The sequence below is a fragment of the Bos mutus genome, chromosome 1, assembly GCF_027580195.1.
Source record: "Bos mutus isolate GX-2022 chromosome 1, NWIPB_WYAK_1.1, whole genome shotgun sequence".
Lineage (NCBI taxonomy): Eukaryota > Metazoa > Chordata > Mammalia > Artiodactyla > Bovidae > Bos > Bos mutus.
The window spans coordinates 125,329,627-125,347,365 of NC_091617.1; the positions used below are offsets into that span (position 1 = coordinate 125,329,627).

Here is a 17,739-nt window from a genome sequence, read left to right on the forward strand (position 1 = left end):
AGGGATTGGGGGCAAGAGGAGAAGGGGACGACAGAGGATGAGATGGCTGGATGGCATCACCAACTCAATGGACATGAGTTTGGGTGGACTCCGGGAGTTGGTGATGGACAGGGAGGCCTGGCGTGCTGCAATTCATGGGGCCGCAAAGAGTTGGACATGACTGAGTGACTGAACTGAACTGAACTGACTGAAATTTTCATCTTGTCAAGGTCAAAAATGATCTTCCTGCTATCAAATCCAGTGGTTGCTTCTCTTTTTCAGTACAGCTGACACATCCCTTCCTATGTGACATCTGTGACACCATATTTTCTTAATTTTCTTTTTGCTTCACTGTCTACTCATTCTTTATTTCTTAATTTATTTTATTGAAGTATGGTTGATTTACAATGTTTCCGTTGTGAAGCACAGTGATTCAGTTATACATATATATCTATTCTTTTTCATATTCCTTTCTGTTATGGTTTGTTACATGATACTGAATATAGTTCCCTGTGTTATACAGTAGGGCCTTGCTATTTATTCATTCTATATATAATAGTTTGCATCTGCTAATCACAAACTCCCAATCCATCCCTCTCCCACTCCTGCAACCACGAGTCTGTTCTCTATGTCTGTGAATCTGTTTCTTTTCATAGATAAGTTCATTTGTGCCGTATTTTAGATTCCATGTATAAGTGATAGCATATAGTATTTGTCTTTCTCTTTCTGACATTTCGTTTAGTGTGATAATCTCTAGGTTCACCCATGTTGCTCAAAATGGCATTATTTCGTTCTTTTTATGGCTGAGTAGTATTCCACTTGGCTTCCCGGGTAGTTCAGCTGGTCACGAATCCAGTGTAGGAGACCCTGGTTCAATTCCTGGGTTAGAAAATTCCCCTGTAGAAGGAATAGGCTACCCACTCCAGTATTCTTGGGCTTCCCCGGTGGCTGAGACAGTAAAGAATCCTCATGCAATGCAAGAGACTGGGTTGGATCCCTGGGTTGGCAAGATCCCCTGGAGGAGGGCATGGCAACCCACTCCAGCATTCTTGCCTGAAGAATCCTCATGGATGTAGGAGCCTGGCAGGCTATATAGTCCATGGCATAACAGAGTCAGTCATGACTGAGCGACTGAGGACAGTATTCCATTGTATATACATATATGTGTGTGTGTGTATGTGTGTGTGTGTGTGTGTGTGTGTATAATATTCATTCATATATTCTTTCATTGGTGATTGTCCACTCATTCTTAATCTGTACTTTATCTACTTATTCTCTATATTTTACATTCAGTACTATCTAATTGGGTCTTTTTCTCTATAAATATTCTCTCCTTAATTGAGAGGGAATCTGAATTCCTCTGATCCCTTAATATGATCTATATTTTGATGATTTTATGATTGAAATTCTAGTCCAGAGCTCTTTTGAACTTTGGGCTTGTGGACTTAATCCAAGTTAGGTCCTGGCAGGAAATAGATGGCAAACATGCAAATGTTTCGTTGAAAATAATTTAATGAAGGGGCTATTTTCATTGACATAAGCAAGGTTAAGAGAACTAGCAGGGAGTGTTAAGAAACCCAAGACTAGAAACAGCAGAAAACATGCTCCCCTTCCTCCTGGGCAAGAAGAAATGGTATCACCAGAGAGCTAGAACCATGGTGCTTGGGAAGGGCTTTTGTCGTGGAGGAATATAACCACTGCCAGAAGTACCTCACAACCCAGATAGCGCAGGAAGTTATAAATATCACAGTCTCTACTCCTGCCCTATGTCCCCCTGTTGGTGGCTCCACTTGACTGAATTTAGTGGGAAACCCAGAGGAAAAGGAATATTGAGTGATGGAATCTGGTTGGCCTCCCAGTCACATCAGTGCAGTTCAGTTCAGTCACTCAGTTGTGTCTGACTCTTTGGCACCCCATGGACTGCAGCACACCAGGTTTCCTTGTCTATCACCAACTCCTGGAGCTTGCTCAAACTCATGTCCATCAAGTTGGTGATGTCATCCAACCATCTCATCCTCTATCATCCCCTACTCCTCCTGCCTTCAATCTTTCCCAGCATCAGGGTCTTTTCCAATGAATCAGTTCTTCATATCAGGTGGCCAAAGTATTGGAGTTTCAGATTTAGCATCAGTCCTTACAATGAATATTCGGGACTGATTTCCTTTAGGATTGACTGCTTTGATCTCCTTGCAGTCCAAGGGACTCTCAAGAGTCTTCTCCAACACCACACTTCAAAAGCATCATTTCTTCGGCGCTCAACTTTCTTTATAGTCCAAATCTCACATCCATATAGGACTATTGGAAAAACCATAGCTTTGACTAGGCAGACCCTAAGCTTCCTTTCTACAGTGAGCTGTACACCTTTCTTACCTCCTCACCCAACCTGGTAGCATGTGTGACCTAAAGATACATTAATTAGGTACCTCAGTGTCAAACAATGCAGCTTTCTCCTGGAGTTGGAAAATATTCTAATTGCTGCTTCTCCCTAGCAATTACCTGACAAAGGTCCGCTTAGTCAAAGTAAAAAATTATGTCTTTGCTTTTTAATATGTTATCTAAGTTGGTCATAGCTTTCGTTCCAAGGAGCAAGCATCTTTTAATTCCATGGCTGCAGTCACCATCTGCAGTGATTTTGGAGCCCAAAAATATGAAGCCTCTCACTGTTTCCACTGTTTACCCATCTGTTTACCATGAAGTGATAGGATTGGATGCCATGATCTTTGTTTTCTGAATGTTGAGCTTTAAGCCAACTTTTCCACTCTCCTCTTTCACTTTCATCAAGAGGCTCTTTAGCTCTTCCCTTTCTGCCATAAGAGTGGTGTCATCTATGTATTTGAGGCTATTGATATTTCTCCTGGCAATTGTGATTCCAGCTTGTGATTCATCCAGTCCAGCATTTAGCATTATGTATTCTGCATAGAAGTAAATAAGCAGGGTGACAATATACAGCCTTGACATACTCTTTTCCCAATTTGGAACCAGTCTGTTGTTCCATGTCCAGTTCTAACTGTTGCTTCTTGACCTGTGCACAGATTTCTCAGGAGGCAGGTTAGGTGGTCTGGTATTCCCATCTCTTTGAGAATTTTCCGCAGTTTATTGTGATCACACAGTCAAAGGCTTTGGAGTAGTCAATAAAGCAGAAATAAATGTTTTTCTGGAACTCTCTTGCTTTTTCAATGATCCAGCGGATGTTGGCAATTTTATCTCTGGTTCCTCTGCCTTTTCTAAAACCAGCTTGAACATCTGGAAGTTCACTGTTCACATACTGTTGAAGCCTGGCTTGGAGAATTTTGAGCACTACTTTACTAGTGTGTGAGATGAGTGCAATTGTGTGGTAGTTTGAACATTCTTTGTCATTGCCTTTCTTTGGAATTAGAATGAAAACTGAACTTTTCCAGTCCTGTGGCCACTGCTGAATTTTCCAAATTTGCTGGCATATTGAGTGCAGCACTTCATAGCATCATCTTTTAGGATTTGAAATAGCTCAACTAGAATTCCATCACCTCCACTAGCTTTGTTTGTAGTGATGTTTCCTAAGGCCCACTTGACTTCACGTTCCAGGATGTCTGGCTGTAGGTGAGTGGTCACACCATCATGATTATCTGTGTCACGAAGATCTTTTTGAACACTTTTTCTGTGTATTCTTGCCACCTCTTCTTAATATCTTCTGCTTCTGTTAGGTCCATACCATTTCTATCCTTTATTGTGCCCATCTTTGCATGAAATGTTCCCTTGGTATCTCTAATTTTCTTGAAGACATCTGTAGTCTTTCCCATTCTGTTGTTTTCCTCTGTTTCTTTGCATTGATCACTGAGGAAGGCTTTCTTATCTCTCCTTGCTATTCTTTGGAACTCTGCATTCAGATGTGTATATCTTTCCTTTTCTCTTTTGCCTTTCACTTCTCTTCTTTTCTCAGCTATTTGTAAGGCCTCCTCAGACAACCGTTTTGCCTTTTTGCATTTCTTTTTCTTGGGGATGGTCTTGATTACTGCTCCCTGTACAGTGCCATGAACCCCTATCTGTAGTTCTTCAGGCACTCTGTCTATCAGATCTAATCCCTTGAATGTATTTGTCACTTCCAGTGTATAAGCGTAAGGGATTTGATTTAGGTCGTACCTGAATGGTCTAGTGGTCTTCCCTACTTTCTTCAATTTAAGTTTGAATTTGGCAATAAGGAGTTCATGATCTGGGCCACCTTCAGTTCCTGGTCTTGTTTTTGCTGACTATATAGAGTTTCTCCATCTTTGGCTGCAAAGAATGTAATCAGTCTGATTTTGGTGTTGACCATCTGGTGATCTCCATGTGTAGTCTTCTCATGTGTTATTGGAAGAGGGTGTTTGCTATGATCAGTGCGTTTTCTTGGCAAAACTCTGTTAGCCTTCGCCCTGCTTCATTTTGTATTCCAAGGCCAAATTTGCCTGTTACTCCAGTTATCTCTTGACTTCCTCCTTTTGCATGCCAGTCCCCTCTGATGAAAAGGAGATCTTTTTTGGGTGTGAGTTCTAGAACGTCTTATAGGTCTTCAAAGAACCGTTTAACTTCACCTTCAGCATTACTGTTTGGGTATACTTGGATTACTGTGATATTGAATGGTTTGCCTTGGAAATAAGCAGAGATAGGCAGGCAGAAAAGAACAGAGAATGGATCTGAGGATGAAGGAAACTGGCAAACCGAGACTGTCCAGCTTCCTCTTTGTCATCTATATTTGCCTGTCTTTTAAACATCTCAAACAAGTCCAAACATTACATTTCCATTCTCCAATGTTAGTCAGTCAGTCATGTCTGACTCTTTGTGACGCCATGGACTGTAGCCTGCCAAGCTCCTCTGTCCATCGAATTTTCCAGGCAAGAATAATGGAGTGGGTTGCCACTGGTTCCCTTATCCAGGGGATCTTCCCGACCCAGGGATTGAATCTGGATCTCCTGCCTTGCAGGCAGATTCTTTACCATCTGAGCCACTATGGAAGCCCAGATTATAAAAATCTTTATTTTCCTTCCCTAATCTATTCCTCTCATAGTCTTTACTTCTCAGGAAATGATACCAATGTCTACAATATCTGTCCTCAGATATCAGTTCGTCAGATCAAAACCTGGAAGGCATTCATGAGCCCTCTATTTCCTATATCCTTAAAGTTAAGTATCAACAAGTCCTTTCAAGTCTGACCCCCAAGTCTGTCTTTCCTTATCTTCAGCCACCACCCTTATACAAGTGACCTCATCTTTCTCCAGGACAACTGTGATCACTTCCTAATTATTCTCTCTTTTTGCTCTTTCTTTCCTACATCTTTAATCAGTTACTTACACAGTATTTGAAGTACTCTTCTGACAGCTTAAACTCATTCCCTTGGTTAAATTTCTTCTGAGATTTTCATTAATCTATAAGGCTCTATGTGGTGCATACTTTTCCACCCTCACATATTGTGTAACTTTTATCTTCCTTTCTGCCTATGTTTCATATTGTTTGTATTTCTTAAAGATGTCAAGCTTTTTCTTCCTTCACAACCTTTACAGTAGATAGTCTCTTTACTTGAAATTTGCTCCTAGATGTTTCTCATTCTTTAGATCTCAGAGTTTCTTGGTCATCCCATCTAAATTCCCAGTCACTTCATCCCAGTTCTTCTCTCTCATGTGACCATGTCTGTTTCTTTATAGCACTTATTACACACTATTTACATACTTATTAAATGTCATCTTCTTCTATCAGTCTCGCGTGTAAGCTAGTAGGGAGAAAGTGACTCCTTATCTTGTACACTTGTACCTGGCAGAGTATTCTAGACATACATAATAAATATTTGGTGAATGGCAGATGAATGAACTATTTGTCTAAGTGTAAGAGCTTTAAAATTAGAATGTTGACATAGATTATGTGAGTATCACCTGTATCAACTTTTCATTTAAGAATGAGCTAGAGCCTTGCAATTAGTGAATTATGACATGCTAAACTTGAGTCTTAATCCAAATTGGAAGTTTGTAAATTAAGTGCAGTTTTAGGCTTTGGTAAACAGATGATTCTCTGTACTCTGCAAGAGAAAAAAGTTTATCCCAACATCTAATCTGGAGAATGTGTTGGACACTAAGCTTCCTCTCTACAGTGAGCTAGTGTACACCTTTCTTACCTCCTCACCCAGCCTGGTAGCATGTGTGACCTAAAGATACTTGAATTAGGTACTTCAGTGTCAAACAATGCAACTTTTTCCTGGAGTTGGAAAATATTCTAATTGCTGCTTCTCCCCAGCTCCCCTCCTTATTTTTGGTCCCTTTTCTTGCCTATATACGAAGTTTTTTTTTTTAATCACAGCTTCATTGTGTTTATTGTGGAAGCTTAAACATGCACATTACTCATGTCCTTGTCCTAACTAATTTTGTTAAAGATTTTTTTTTTTTTTTTAAATTTTTGGCTCTGCTGGGTCTTTGTTGCTGTGCAGGCTTTTCTCTAGTTGTGGTGAGTGGAAGCTTTTCTTCGATGTGGTATGCTGGCCTCTCATCGCAGTGGCTTCTCTTGTTGCGGAGCACAGGCAGTCAGGATTCAATAGTTACAGCACGTGGGCTCAGTAGTTGTTATTCCTGGGCTCTAGAGCACAGGCTCAGTAGTTGTGGTTCACAAGCCTAGTTGCTCCACAGCACGTGAGATTTTCCTGGACCAGGGATTGAATCCTTGTCACCTGTACTGACAGATGAATTCTTTACCACCGAGCCACCAGGGAAGCCCCCTATTGAAGGCTTTTATAGAGAGGAAAATTCTTCTTTGCGGTGTACTCACAGTCCCAGTTTGTAATAAGTCCCAGCTGTATTCTAAGTATTTAATACATATTATCTTATTTAATCTCTACAGCAGCTGTATGCAGTTGATACGTTCATTGTTCCCATCTTATAGACTCAGAAGAGCTGAGTAACTCATCCAACATCATAAACTAGGAAGTTTTAAAATTGGGATTTGGACCCAGGTTTGGCTGACTTAAAGTCCATACCCTGTCCTCTACTCCCCTCTTTCAAGAAAGAGTTAACCCTGTCAACTTCAGGAGACCCAAAATGCCATAATTAGTGATACCTAACTTGTAGCTGTTGATGCCCAAGGTTTGTAGCCCTTTTACTATTTCCTCAGGGGATATTGACTGCTATGGCAGACTGTTATTCTGGGTGTGTGTGCATGCGTGCTAAGTTGCTTCAGTTGTGTCTGACTCTTTGTGACCCTTTGGACTGTAGTTCACCAGCCTCCTCTGCTGGGATTCTGCAGGCAAGAATACTGGAATGGGTTGCCATTTCCTCCTCCAGGGATCTTCCCGACCCAGGGATCGAGCCTGTATCTCTATGTCTCCTGCATTGGCAGGCAGGTTCTTTACCACTAGTGGCACCTGGGAAAAGCCCCTCTGGCAGAGTACCTGTTCCTTGTTCAAGTAACTTTTTTTTCCCACCTTAGCTCTAAATGCTCTAAATAAGGACATTCACATGTCTTTTTCTATTCTTCTTAAGATAAATATCCTCACCACTCTGGATCCTGACATGAGTCAGATCCTGAGGAGTCTATCATAGCTCAACTCTAGTTCAAAGGCTTATGATTTTCTCATGGTACGGAACTATTTAATCATATATTATCTCATATATTATCATAATAATAATGAATCAGTTTTATTAATTTTTAAAGTATTACATGTGAAAATATATGCTTTGGGAGAAATGTAATTCTGCAACTGGTTATTTCCAGTATTCTAACGTAGTTAGATAAAACAGAAATGATATTAAGTAAATGGTTGACTTATGAAATTTGGTCTGTGTGAAACTATGTAATACCTTTTTTATGTGTTGGTTTTTTTCCCCTTAGGCTGATTATTTGCAACCCAAGTTGTTGGGCATTTTGGCTTTTTTCAATATGCAGTTACTAAGCTCCAGTGTTGGCATTGAAGATAAGAAAATGGTAGGTGATGATAGTTGGTTACAAAGGACCAGAACAGAATTCATATAGAATATGTAGGAGACATCTGCTTCTAGCTGCAAACATTCAAAGAAAAAAAATTATCAAACATGATATTCTGTATTCCTGAACAACTCATATATGCTTTTGAGGACTCTGAAAAGAAAATGTTATCATTTACTGTTCTTTTGTTTATAAGGGACAGAAAACTCACCCAAAGTGGCTTGAAGGAATTTGTTGTCTAGGTAACTAAAAATATAAAGATAATACATAGCTTCTGGCATAACTTGATTTTGGATATTGTATTCTCAGAATTAATCACTTAGCTCAGATTTCCTTGGATTAGCTCTAACTTAAGTGCCAGGTGATGGCCCCAGCAGCTTCAGGCTCACATCATCACAACATGTAGGTCGATGGGAAAAAAAGAGACCAGCACTCCCTGACAGAGCAAACAAAAGTTGCATTTTTAAATTCATTAACCCAAATTGGTCTCATGTGAGTCATGTCCCATGGTGTTTTTGAATACCAAAAGTGTGATGCTGGGAGGGACTGGGGGCAGGAGGAGAAGGGGACGACAGAGGATGAGATGGCTGGATGGCATCACTGACTCGATGGACGTGAGTCTGAGTGAACTCCGGGAGTTGGTGATGGACAGGGAGGCCTGGCGTGCTGGGATTCATGGGGTCGCAAAGAGTTGGACACAACTGAGCGACTGATCTGATCTGATCTGATCTGATAGAAAGTAAAGTAACTTCTGTATTTGTCTGTATATATTTAAACACATTTGGCACAGTGTAGTTTCATTATGATTGCAAACAAATTGACATTTTTGCCTGTAGTTTGGGATAGTATTTTAGATACTGATTAAATTTTCCTTTTTATTGCTTCCCACTCTGCAGTCAGTAAAATTATAATAAAAACCCATTAATAGATGCTTTTTTTTCAATCTATACTCCACTTTCTTAATGACCTTAAAGAGCTAGGAAAGACGGGGTACAATATTAATCTATAAAAATTTCAGCAACAAATACTTGTTCTTTTGGTGTCAGCTGGTGAATTTAATCCCCAAAATGACTTCTGTCTATGTAAAATCTTTCTTATTGTTATCCCAAGTGAAAGGATAACCTCAAATCTAAGAAAACTAGAGTTTGTTTGTTTAAAACATAAAGAGCTTTCGTGTTTTTCCACAGAATTAAGGTTGACCAGAGAGTTTCTTTACCCATTCATTGGAATCTGAAGCTTTTCATACAAGTCTGATTCTGTGTTCCACACAATAAAATGTGTGTACTATTTTCTGAGTATGTCATTAGTTACCTGTTTTACTAAATTAGAGCATTTGAATTTAGTACCATTAGGACATAAATGCATGTGTTACATAGCTGTTCAGGATATATATGAAGAAGTTTAAAAAATAGGTATTATGGTTTTAATAAATTTGAAAATTACTGCTTAAGAAGACCACAAGGACCAAAATAACAAATCACTTTCAAAAGCAGGAAAAAAAAGGAACCCAACTTGTATTTTTTCAAATTATAATTCTTACATAAGCACTTGAACAAAATAAACTACTGCCATTAGGCTTTGTGTTGTCAGAGAATAGATATACACTGAGATTAGGATGGAAAGCACTTGTCCTTAGGGCTCATCTGCTCCTGCCAGCTTGTTTATGGCTTTATTTTGAAGCCCTACTTACTTTTCAGGCCTTGAACAGTTTAATGTCTTTGATGAAATTGATGGGACCCAAACATGTCAGTTCTGTGAGGGTGAAGATGATGACCACGCTGAGAACTGGCCTTCGATTCAAGGATGATTTTCCTGAATTGTGTTGCAGGTAAATGATGACCTGAGTTCATTAGATATTTTGCATCTTCCAGTAACACTAACTTGAATTCTTATCACTTTGAGGGAAATTGGGTTCAAACCAGATGTAATATAGAGAGGCATTTGCACTGAAAAGAGAATGTGTTTACTTCTTTTAAAACATTTTGCTGTGAAATCGTTTAATATCCTGAGAAATAGAATAATATAACGAACCCCTGCATACTCACTTCCCAACCTCAGTTTAGCAACCTTGTTAATCTTATTTTATTTAACCCTTCTACTTCTAGTTATTGTTACTTAGAATGTTTTAAAGAAAACCCAATATCATATCATTTTATTTCTAAAATCCTAGATGTATCTAATGGATAAGGACATCTTAAAAATATGTAACCATCATAAATTATTATACTTAGCAGAATTAATAAGAATTTCCTTAATATATTCTAAAATTCAGATTTCTCCAATTGTCTCAGAGATGTTTTCCCCAAAGATGTTGACTTGTTTGAATTAAAATCCAAATAAAATGTCACACATTTGATTGTATGGCCCCCTAAGTAAGCCCTATAAATAGATTAATCCCTTAAACACCCTCTCCACATTTCTTTTCAGCCATTGAGATGTTGGCACGTAGGATTTGGCTGATTGCTAATTTAGGTTAATTTCAGTATTACTACTAACAATAAAACTCCTGAATGCAGTTTAAGCTTTTTAAAGTTTCTTTTTGTTCTTGACTAAATTTTATTGGAGATGTACAGTAAGAATAATGTTTTACTATATTCAAAATTCTGTGATAAATTATAATGGAAAAGAATAAGAAAGATAATTTTTTAAGAAAGAATAATATGTTTTAAAGTCAGGTAAAATAATTTTTTCCTGTGTGCCTGTGCCATCTATTTGGTATTGTGAGGTTCAGTTGTTTCAGTTTGCTTAATATTTTTAGAGATTGATTTTCCATCTATTTTATTTAATTTAAAAATCATATAAAACATTTACTTTGTCTGAAATTCAAATTTGTGTAATAAGTTACACTCAAAGAACCTAGCTGTCATTCCTAAATTGCTAAAAATAGATGTATCTAATTTTATTTTGTGTAGTCCCCTTTCTAAAAGTATAAGCAGATGCATACACACTCACAGATGCTTTTTTTTTTTCATATTAATCCTGCCCCAAAAGGTAGCATATTATAAGCTTTGTTTTTCATCTTGCTTTTTTTGACTTAGTGTATTATAGAGGTCACTTGATTTGAGTATACTGACTGATCCTTATTACATTTTTACAGGTGCCTTATATTCTTATTGTTTGCATTTATCATTGTTTGTTCAGCTAATAATTAACTGATGTGACTTTTAACTTTTTTTTTTTTCCTCATAGAGCTTGGGACTGCTTTGTTCGTTGCCTGGATCATGCTTATCTAGGTTCCCTTCTCAGTCATGTAATAGTAGCTTTGTTACCACTCATACATATCCAGCCTAAAGAAACTGCAGCTATATTTCACTACCTCATAATTGAAAACAGGTATTGTAAATGAAATAGAGATAGCAGCTTTTTATTACTGCATTTTTGTATCAAGGTATTAGGATTACTGTGGGTAAACTGTTCACATTCTTTTTAATTTAGAGTCCATTAATAAATAGAAGTAATTGACATGTTTAAAGTCAATACATATCAAACTGATATGACATGGCTTTCAGTTGTGACATGGCTTTTATTGTAATTATATTTTAAACTTAGATCAATAGCTCAAAATTATTTTTCATCAGTTTTGAAAGAGGTGAGGCTCAATTTACCTTTCTTCTCACAGTTAAAAGGCAGACAGTTGAATGCATGAAAAAGGTTAGGAGGGCTAATCACATAGTTTCTACAGCTTGCCTTATTTTAAACCCTTATTCATTGCAATAACCCTTTAACAAGCCTCCCTTCCTTTAAGTTTTTATTATGTTTCTTCATATTGTTCATGTTTTAAAGCATCTCTATCTTTATCATTCCAGCATGGGGAGACATTCTGTGATTCTCCATTTCTGAATTCCAAATTGTTTATCTGGATATTTAAAGCTTTCTAAAATCTGGCCACATCTTATTTTTTAAAATTCTTTGCCAAGATTTTTCAAAGCAGATACCAGGCTGTAGTCAATCCACATTGCTAATGCAAGAATATGTATTATTCCTTTCCATTTTTATTTTTCTCTCACGCTGCTTTTTAGTTTGGAATGTTTTTCTGTACACCTGTTTTTGTTTTTGTTTTTCATTTTTGTACATACTGTTGTATATCAGCGTTCCTTTGCTTCTGAAAAATTAGAATTTAAGTACTATTTACTTACTTATCCATATGCTATTGCAATTCCATTAGTCATTTTCAGGAACTATCCAATCAAGGAGTAAATAAAGAATAAAAAGTTAATGGAGTTTTTTCCAATTAAAATACTTTTATTTTTGGTATTCTGAACATAGTAGAACAACATTATCACTGATCTAGATCACTTTTCAAATACCTTTTGGATTGTTATACAAATAGTTTATCTGTGCTGTTTATTATAGAGGAATCATTTCTCTACCTTTTCATATAATGAAACAATTCTCTTTCACTCTACTAGAGAGAAGACTTTAAGCTCTCTGAGTGAAGGAATTATTGAAGTTTTCTTGGTTGTTACATCCCCAGTTTCTAGGAAATAGTAGCACATAGGAGTTACTTAATACCTGTGTGTTGCATGAGTTAGTAAAGATAGAATTTAGAAACCCTTTTATTTGGACCTAGAAATATTAGGGCTTTATATTTGAAGCATGTTAAAAATTGTAACCTCCAGTAAGAATTACTTATGTATTTTTCTCTAATATATCTTTGTGAGAATTTGTATTTTGGGGTTGAGTTTCTATTGCTGCATTATAAACCACTTCAAAACCTAGTACTCATAGTTTTGCAGTCTGGGCTGGGTTCAGCTGGTCAGTTCCTTGGCTGTTCTTACCAGTGGTCATTGCAGTCAGCCAGTAGGTAGACTTGACTGGACTTCTCCCTCTTTCCATTTAGTCTCAGAGCTTCTTACTCTCTCCATGTTGCTTGTCCCTGATGGTGACCAGACTTCTTACATGGTGACTCAGGACTCTCATGAGAACAAAACCAGGAGCTGCCAGACCTTTTTAACACTTACGCCCAAAGTCAGTTCAGCATCTCCTCTGCCACATTCTAATTTTTAAAACAAATCACACACCTAGCTCAAATTGAAGCTGAAGTGACTCTACATGGGCAGACTGCTACCGGGTGATTTTCTCAGATTTGATTATTTGCCAGTATTGACTGAGCATCCTAGACATGTCAACAATCAGCTAGCACTTTTAAGTGTGAATTAAGTTGGCCTTAGTTTCAACCACTGCTTTGTATGTTTTTTTTTTTTTTTAGTGTTCATATTTGGTAAATAATTCTTTTTCTTTCAACTGATTGTTAGGGATGCTGTGCAAGATTTTCTTCATGAAATATATTTTTTACCTGATCATCAAGAATTAAAAAAGATAAAAGCGGTTCTACAGGAATATAGAAAGGTATTCAATTTTTTATGTATGGTTTAGGAGATCGTTCATACAAAATTATTTCCAAGTGCTAAAACACTGAATAGAGATTCTTTAGAATGATGTCTGGGGATATTATAGTCATATTGTGATGCCTAATTTATGATGACTGTATAATCCTATCTTGAGTCTGATTTTTAGAAGGAAGTTTTAGCATCTGGATCAAAGATGTAACATAGAATTAGATAGAACAGAGAGCAAAGGATACAGTTTTTGTGCCATCCCTACCCAGATCAATATGTTCTTACTTACAGTTCCTAAAAGAAGTGACCATAGCTGCATACTCTGAGTAAAGGAAAAAAAATGCTGTGGGAAGATTCCAATTACTTTGTGCTATAAACCATGGTATAGATATGTCAGGTCTGACTAATTCTGAGCTTTAGAAGGAGAATCATCTGTCATTCCAACATCTGGAAATTCAGTGAACTCTCTGAAATTTAAAAAAGATTGTTGGTGATTTTAATTTAGGGCAGAAAGTGGGATACCTGAGCATGGGTCAGAGTAGAAAATGTATTTACTACAGATCCCAAGATTGATTCTGAAGACTTTATAAGCTTTTTTACTGGGTAAATCATCAGTCATAAGAAAGTAAGTAGTCAAAATAAGGAGTGAGTTATCTGCATAATCTGTAGACCTTTTTCAAGGCTTTTATGTAGCCCTTTTTAAATTAAGGGAAACTTGTATTTCTTACCAAGAAGGATTTATTTTGGATAAGTAAATTATTATTTAGTTGATATAAAATTTTTCTCTAAAACTAAAAATTTTGGAAGAAAATCCCTTCCTTTGAGAATTACTGAAAATTTATATGCTATACAAAAGAAGAGATAGAAATTACTCTTTAAAACTGCATTCAATTGAGGTACCGTTTAACTACTTTGATGGTAATGGTGTAGGAAATCCAGTCCTACTGAAATGGTTCCTGATGTGATTAACTGATAAGGTGTATCTCTCTGTGGTCTTTTTATAGGAGACCTCTGAGAGTACTGATCTTCAGACAACTCTTCAGCTATCCATGAAAGCAATTCAGCATGAAAATGTAGATGTCCGTATTCATGCTCTTACGAGCTTGAAGGAAACCTTGTATAAAAATCAGGTATGAAAAGTGAAAGTGTCAGTTGCTCAGTTGTATCCAACTCTTTGCAATCCCATGGACTGTAGCCCACCAGGCTTCTCTGTCCTTGGGATTCTCCAGAATCCCAAGAATACTGGAGTGGGTACCCTTTGCCTTCTCCAGAGAATCTTCCCTACCCCAGGATCAAGCCCAAGTCTCCTGCATTGCAGGCAGATTCTTTACAGGTTAAGCCACCAGGGAAGCCTAAGATATAATTAAAGAGCTACAGGAAAGAAAGGGTGGATTTCAAGAAAAGATGACGATAGGCATATTTGCTTGAGATTCAGTAGGTTCAATGAAAAAAAGTGATTTTTATTTTAACAATAAAATCAGTAAATTCATGAGATGCCCTTTAAGGCTGAAGAGGTTTGCATATTTTTTTCTTGTTTTTTTTGAAGGATCATGATTTGGCAGTTATATTTTAGGTTATTGCATCTTCCTAAGGAAGGATGTATGCAGTTTATATGAGTCTTCTCATGTAATTTTCTGTAGATATCTTTCATGTAAAATTTCAATAATTTTGCCATTTTTCATTTTGATGGAATTAATTCTGTTAGTTTTAATAAAGCTAAATTTTAAGTTTTTATGAGGCCAGTAAACTTTATTCTTTTCCTTGTAAACATAATATAGGTTATCCCGAACTTTGGTGAAGGTGAGAATTGGTATTTAAAATACCATATCACTATAAATCTATAAAATGGAAAAAAATTGTTAATGAAGTTTTCATTTTTGCATATCAAGAACTCATATGATAAGATGTGAGAGCCTAAGACCCTCAGAGGAGTTAGTGGATTGCAAACTGGGTTGTATTTGTTTTCATGATAGAAAGAAGCATTTTCTTAGGATAAATGATATACATGATGGTAGCAAGTACATTCTTCTGGGTCAGTAAGCTTGTAAACCCAAAGTGGGAAGCAGCCAATGTGGACATGATGCTACCACATGGTAGCATCTCTTGAATCTCTTTGAGTGTAGATATTACGCTCTCCTATCTGTAAATCTGCATTATCAGTAGAAAATATAATCAGCACACTGCCCCAAAACATCTAGGACAAACAAGAAAAATGATCTCTTTTCCAACTGTGGCAAGCAGATAACATCATCTAAGATATCACAAGCTATCTGGCATGCCCCCCTCCCCAAAAAAAGAGGAATTGAATGAAGAATTTAAAAAGAGAAATGGACAAAAAAGCAAGGTATGAAACAAGAGGTGACTGAACTGAAGAAAGAAATTGAAGAAATGAAGGTTAAATTATAAGCATACAGGAGGAATATATATGACTAAAACTTTAGGAAGGAGCATTGAAGAAAGGCAGGAGAATAATCAAGAGAACAAAAATGAGATTAGAGAAAGGAGTACAGAGGATCAAAGAAACAGGTGAAATGGAAACTCGGCAAAGATTTCACATTAAAATGAAGTTTGTAAAGAAGGAAAATAAAACAATGGTTCTAATATTTAAAGCTATAATCCAAGTAATTTTTCTCTAAATGAAAGACCTAAGTCTGTATATTGAAAGGACCCATTGTGTACCTGTAAAAATTGACCCCAGCATAGTCAACTCTGAGACTTATCTTAGACTTTAATAATAAGAAATCTTCAGGACCTACAGGTAAAAAAATATTCTTAAAAAATCACTTAAAAGGGCAAGAAAAGAAAATTAGTATCATTATTCTCAACAGTAATATACAGAATAGACCTAGAGGATAGCAGCATTTTAAAAAATGTAAAGGACATAAAGAATAAGGCAAGCTCTCCTTAGAATATCATGGATAATAAACAGAGTTTTAACATATAAGAACTGAAGAAATACAAGTTTCACAAGCAAGCCCTTCCTAAGAGATACGCTAGAGAATGGCTTCATTCAATGAAGTAATGACTGGGGAGACTTTGTCAAAAGAACTGATGGTTACTAGTTATATATTTAACAACAGTGGGGACAACTTCAGGAGAATTCTATGTAAATGCTATAGATTTTAATAAGATAGAAAGAATGCATTTTTTTAAAATGAGAGAAGAAGAGACTAAGATATGAGTAAAATGAGCTTAGTCCTTATTGTGTAGGCAATAACTGGGAGTCAAAATATACTATTTAAAACTGGCAAACTGGTTAAAGAAGATTATATAAAGATACTTTTTATTAATATAAAGGATACCTCTAGAACCTTTTTATTTATATAAAGGATACCTCTATATAAAGGATAACTCTAGAACAAAAGTATACATTTTCTTCTGTACCAAAAGAAATTAAATTTTAGGAGCTAGTTATAATACATGCAGTATTATCATTTTAAAAGGCATGGGATTCTCCAGGCAAGAATACTGGAGTGGATTGCCATTGCCTTCTCCGAGTGATCTTCCTGACCCAGGGATTAAACCTGGGTCTCCTGTATTGCAGGCTGGTTCTTTACCATCTGAGCCACCAGGGAAGCCTATTTATATAAAGGATACCTGTAGAACAAAAAGTGTAAGTTTTATTCTGTACCAAAAGAAATTAACTCTTAGGAACTGATTATAATATATATAGTACGACGGAGCGACTGATCTGATTCTGATCTGATTATAATTTTAAAAAGCTGATAGAATTGAGGCCCAACATATCAATCATATTAATAAATGTGAAAAGACTTTAACAGAAAAAAAATTACAAATTGTTTTACAAAGCAGAGAACAATTCTGTAATACATACATATAAAATAAATTATTTAGAAAGGCTAAAAGTAAAGGAAGGAGCAAATTTATGACAGATTAATTGAAATAAGAAAGCAGGAATTCTGATTCTGCCACTAGACAAAGTAGAATAAAAACCAAAAAGTATCAAATGTGACAAAAAGAGGGCACTTTATAGTGCTAAACGCTGTAATTCACAAAGATACAAGAGAAGATACAGAACTTACAAAGAAGATACATTATGAATGTATATACTTCTGAGGAACTAAACTCCTAGAGATAGGAGACAGATTAGTGGTTGCCTGGGGCTCAGAGACTTGGGGAAAATGATGAGGGAACTAATAATAGAATTAAACAGAAAATATAATACCGTTATTTTCATAAATGCTGAAATAGCCTTTGACAAACTATAACATCCATTTCAGATAAAAGCACTCAAGAAAATAGAAATCGATGGATAATACTTTGATAAATCATAAATGTATACATATACATACATGTGTATATGTATACTACATACACGTGCACACACACATGCATGCTTCATGTGGAGATAAGACACCTTCCCACTAAAACTCATCTCCACTTGCTCATTATCTCCACTGCAATTTAATATTCAGTTGGAAGTATTGGCCAATGAACTTAGATTAGAGAAAACCATCAGAGGCATAAGATTTGGAAAAGACATTATAAT

The 17,739-nt window shown here is 36.5% G+C and overlaps 1 protein-coding gene across 1 annotated transcript in view; it reads left to right on the top strand.

The window, feature by feature from the left end:
* Positions 1-17,739, top strand: part of ATR (ATR serine/threonine kinase) — a 119,644-nt gene that overhangs the window by 33,323 nt on the left and 68,582 nt on the right. Inside the window, exons 17-21 of the mRNA XM_005888762.2 lie at positions 7,798-7,890; positions 9,588-9,718; positions 11,080-11,223; positions 13,146-13,239; positions 14,234-14,359. Of these exons, the coding sequence (XP_005888824.1) occupies positions 7,798-7,890; positions 9,588-9,718; positions 11,080-11,223; positions 13,146-13,239; positions 14,234-14,359 (588 nt within the window). The remainder of the gene's footprint in view (positions 1-7,797; positions 7,891-9,587; positions 9,719-11,079; positions 11,224-13,145; positions 13,240-14,233; positions 14,360-17,739) is intronic.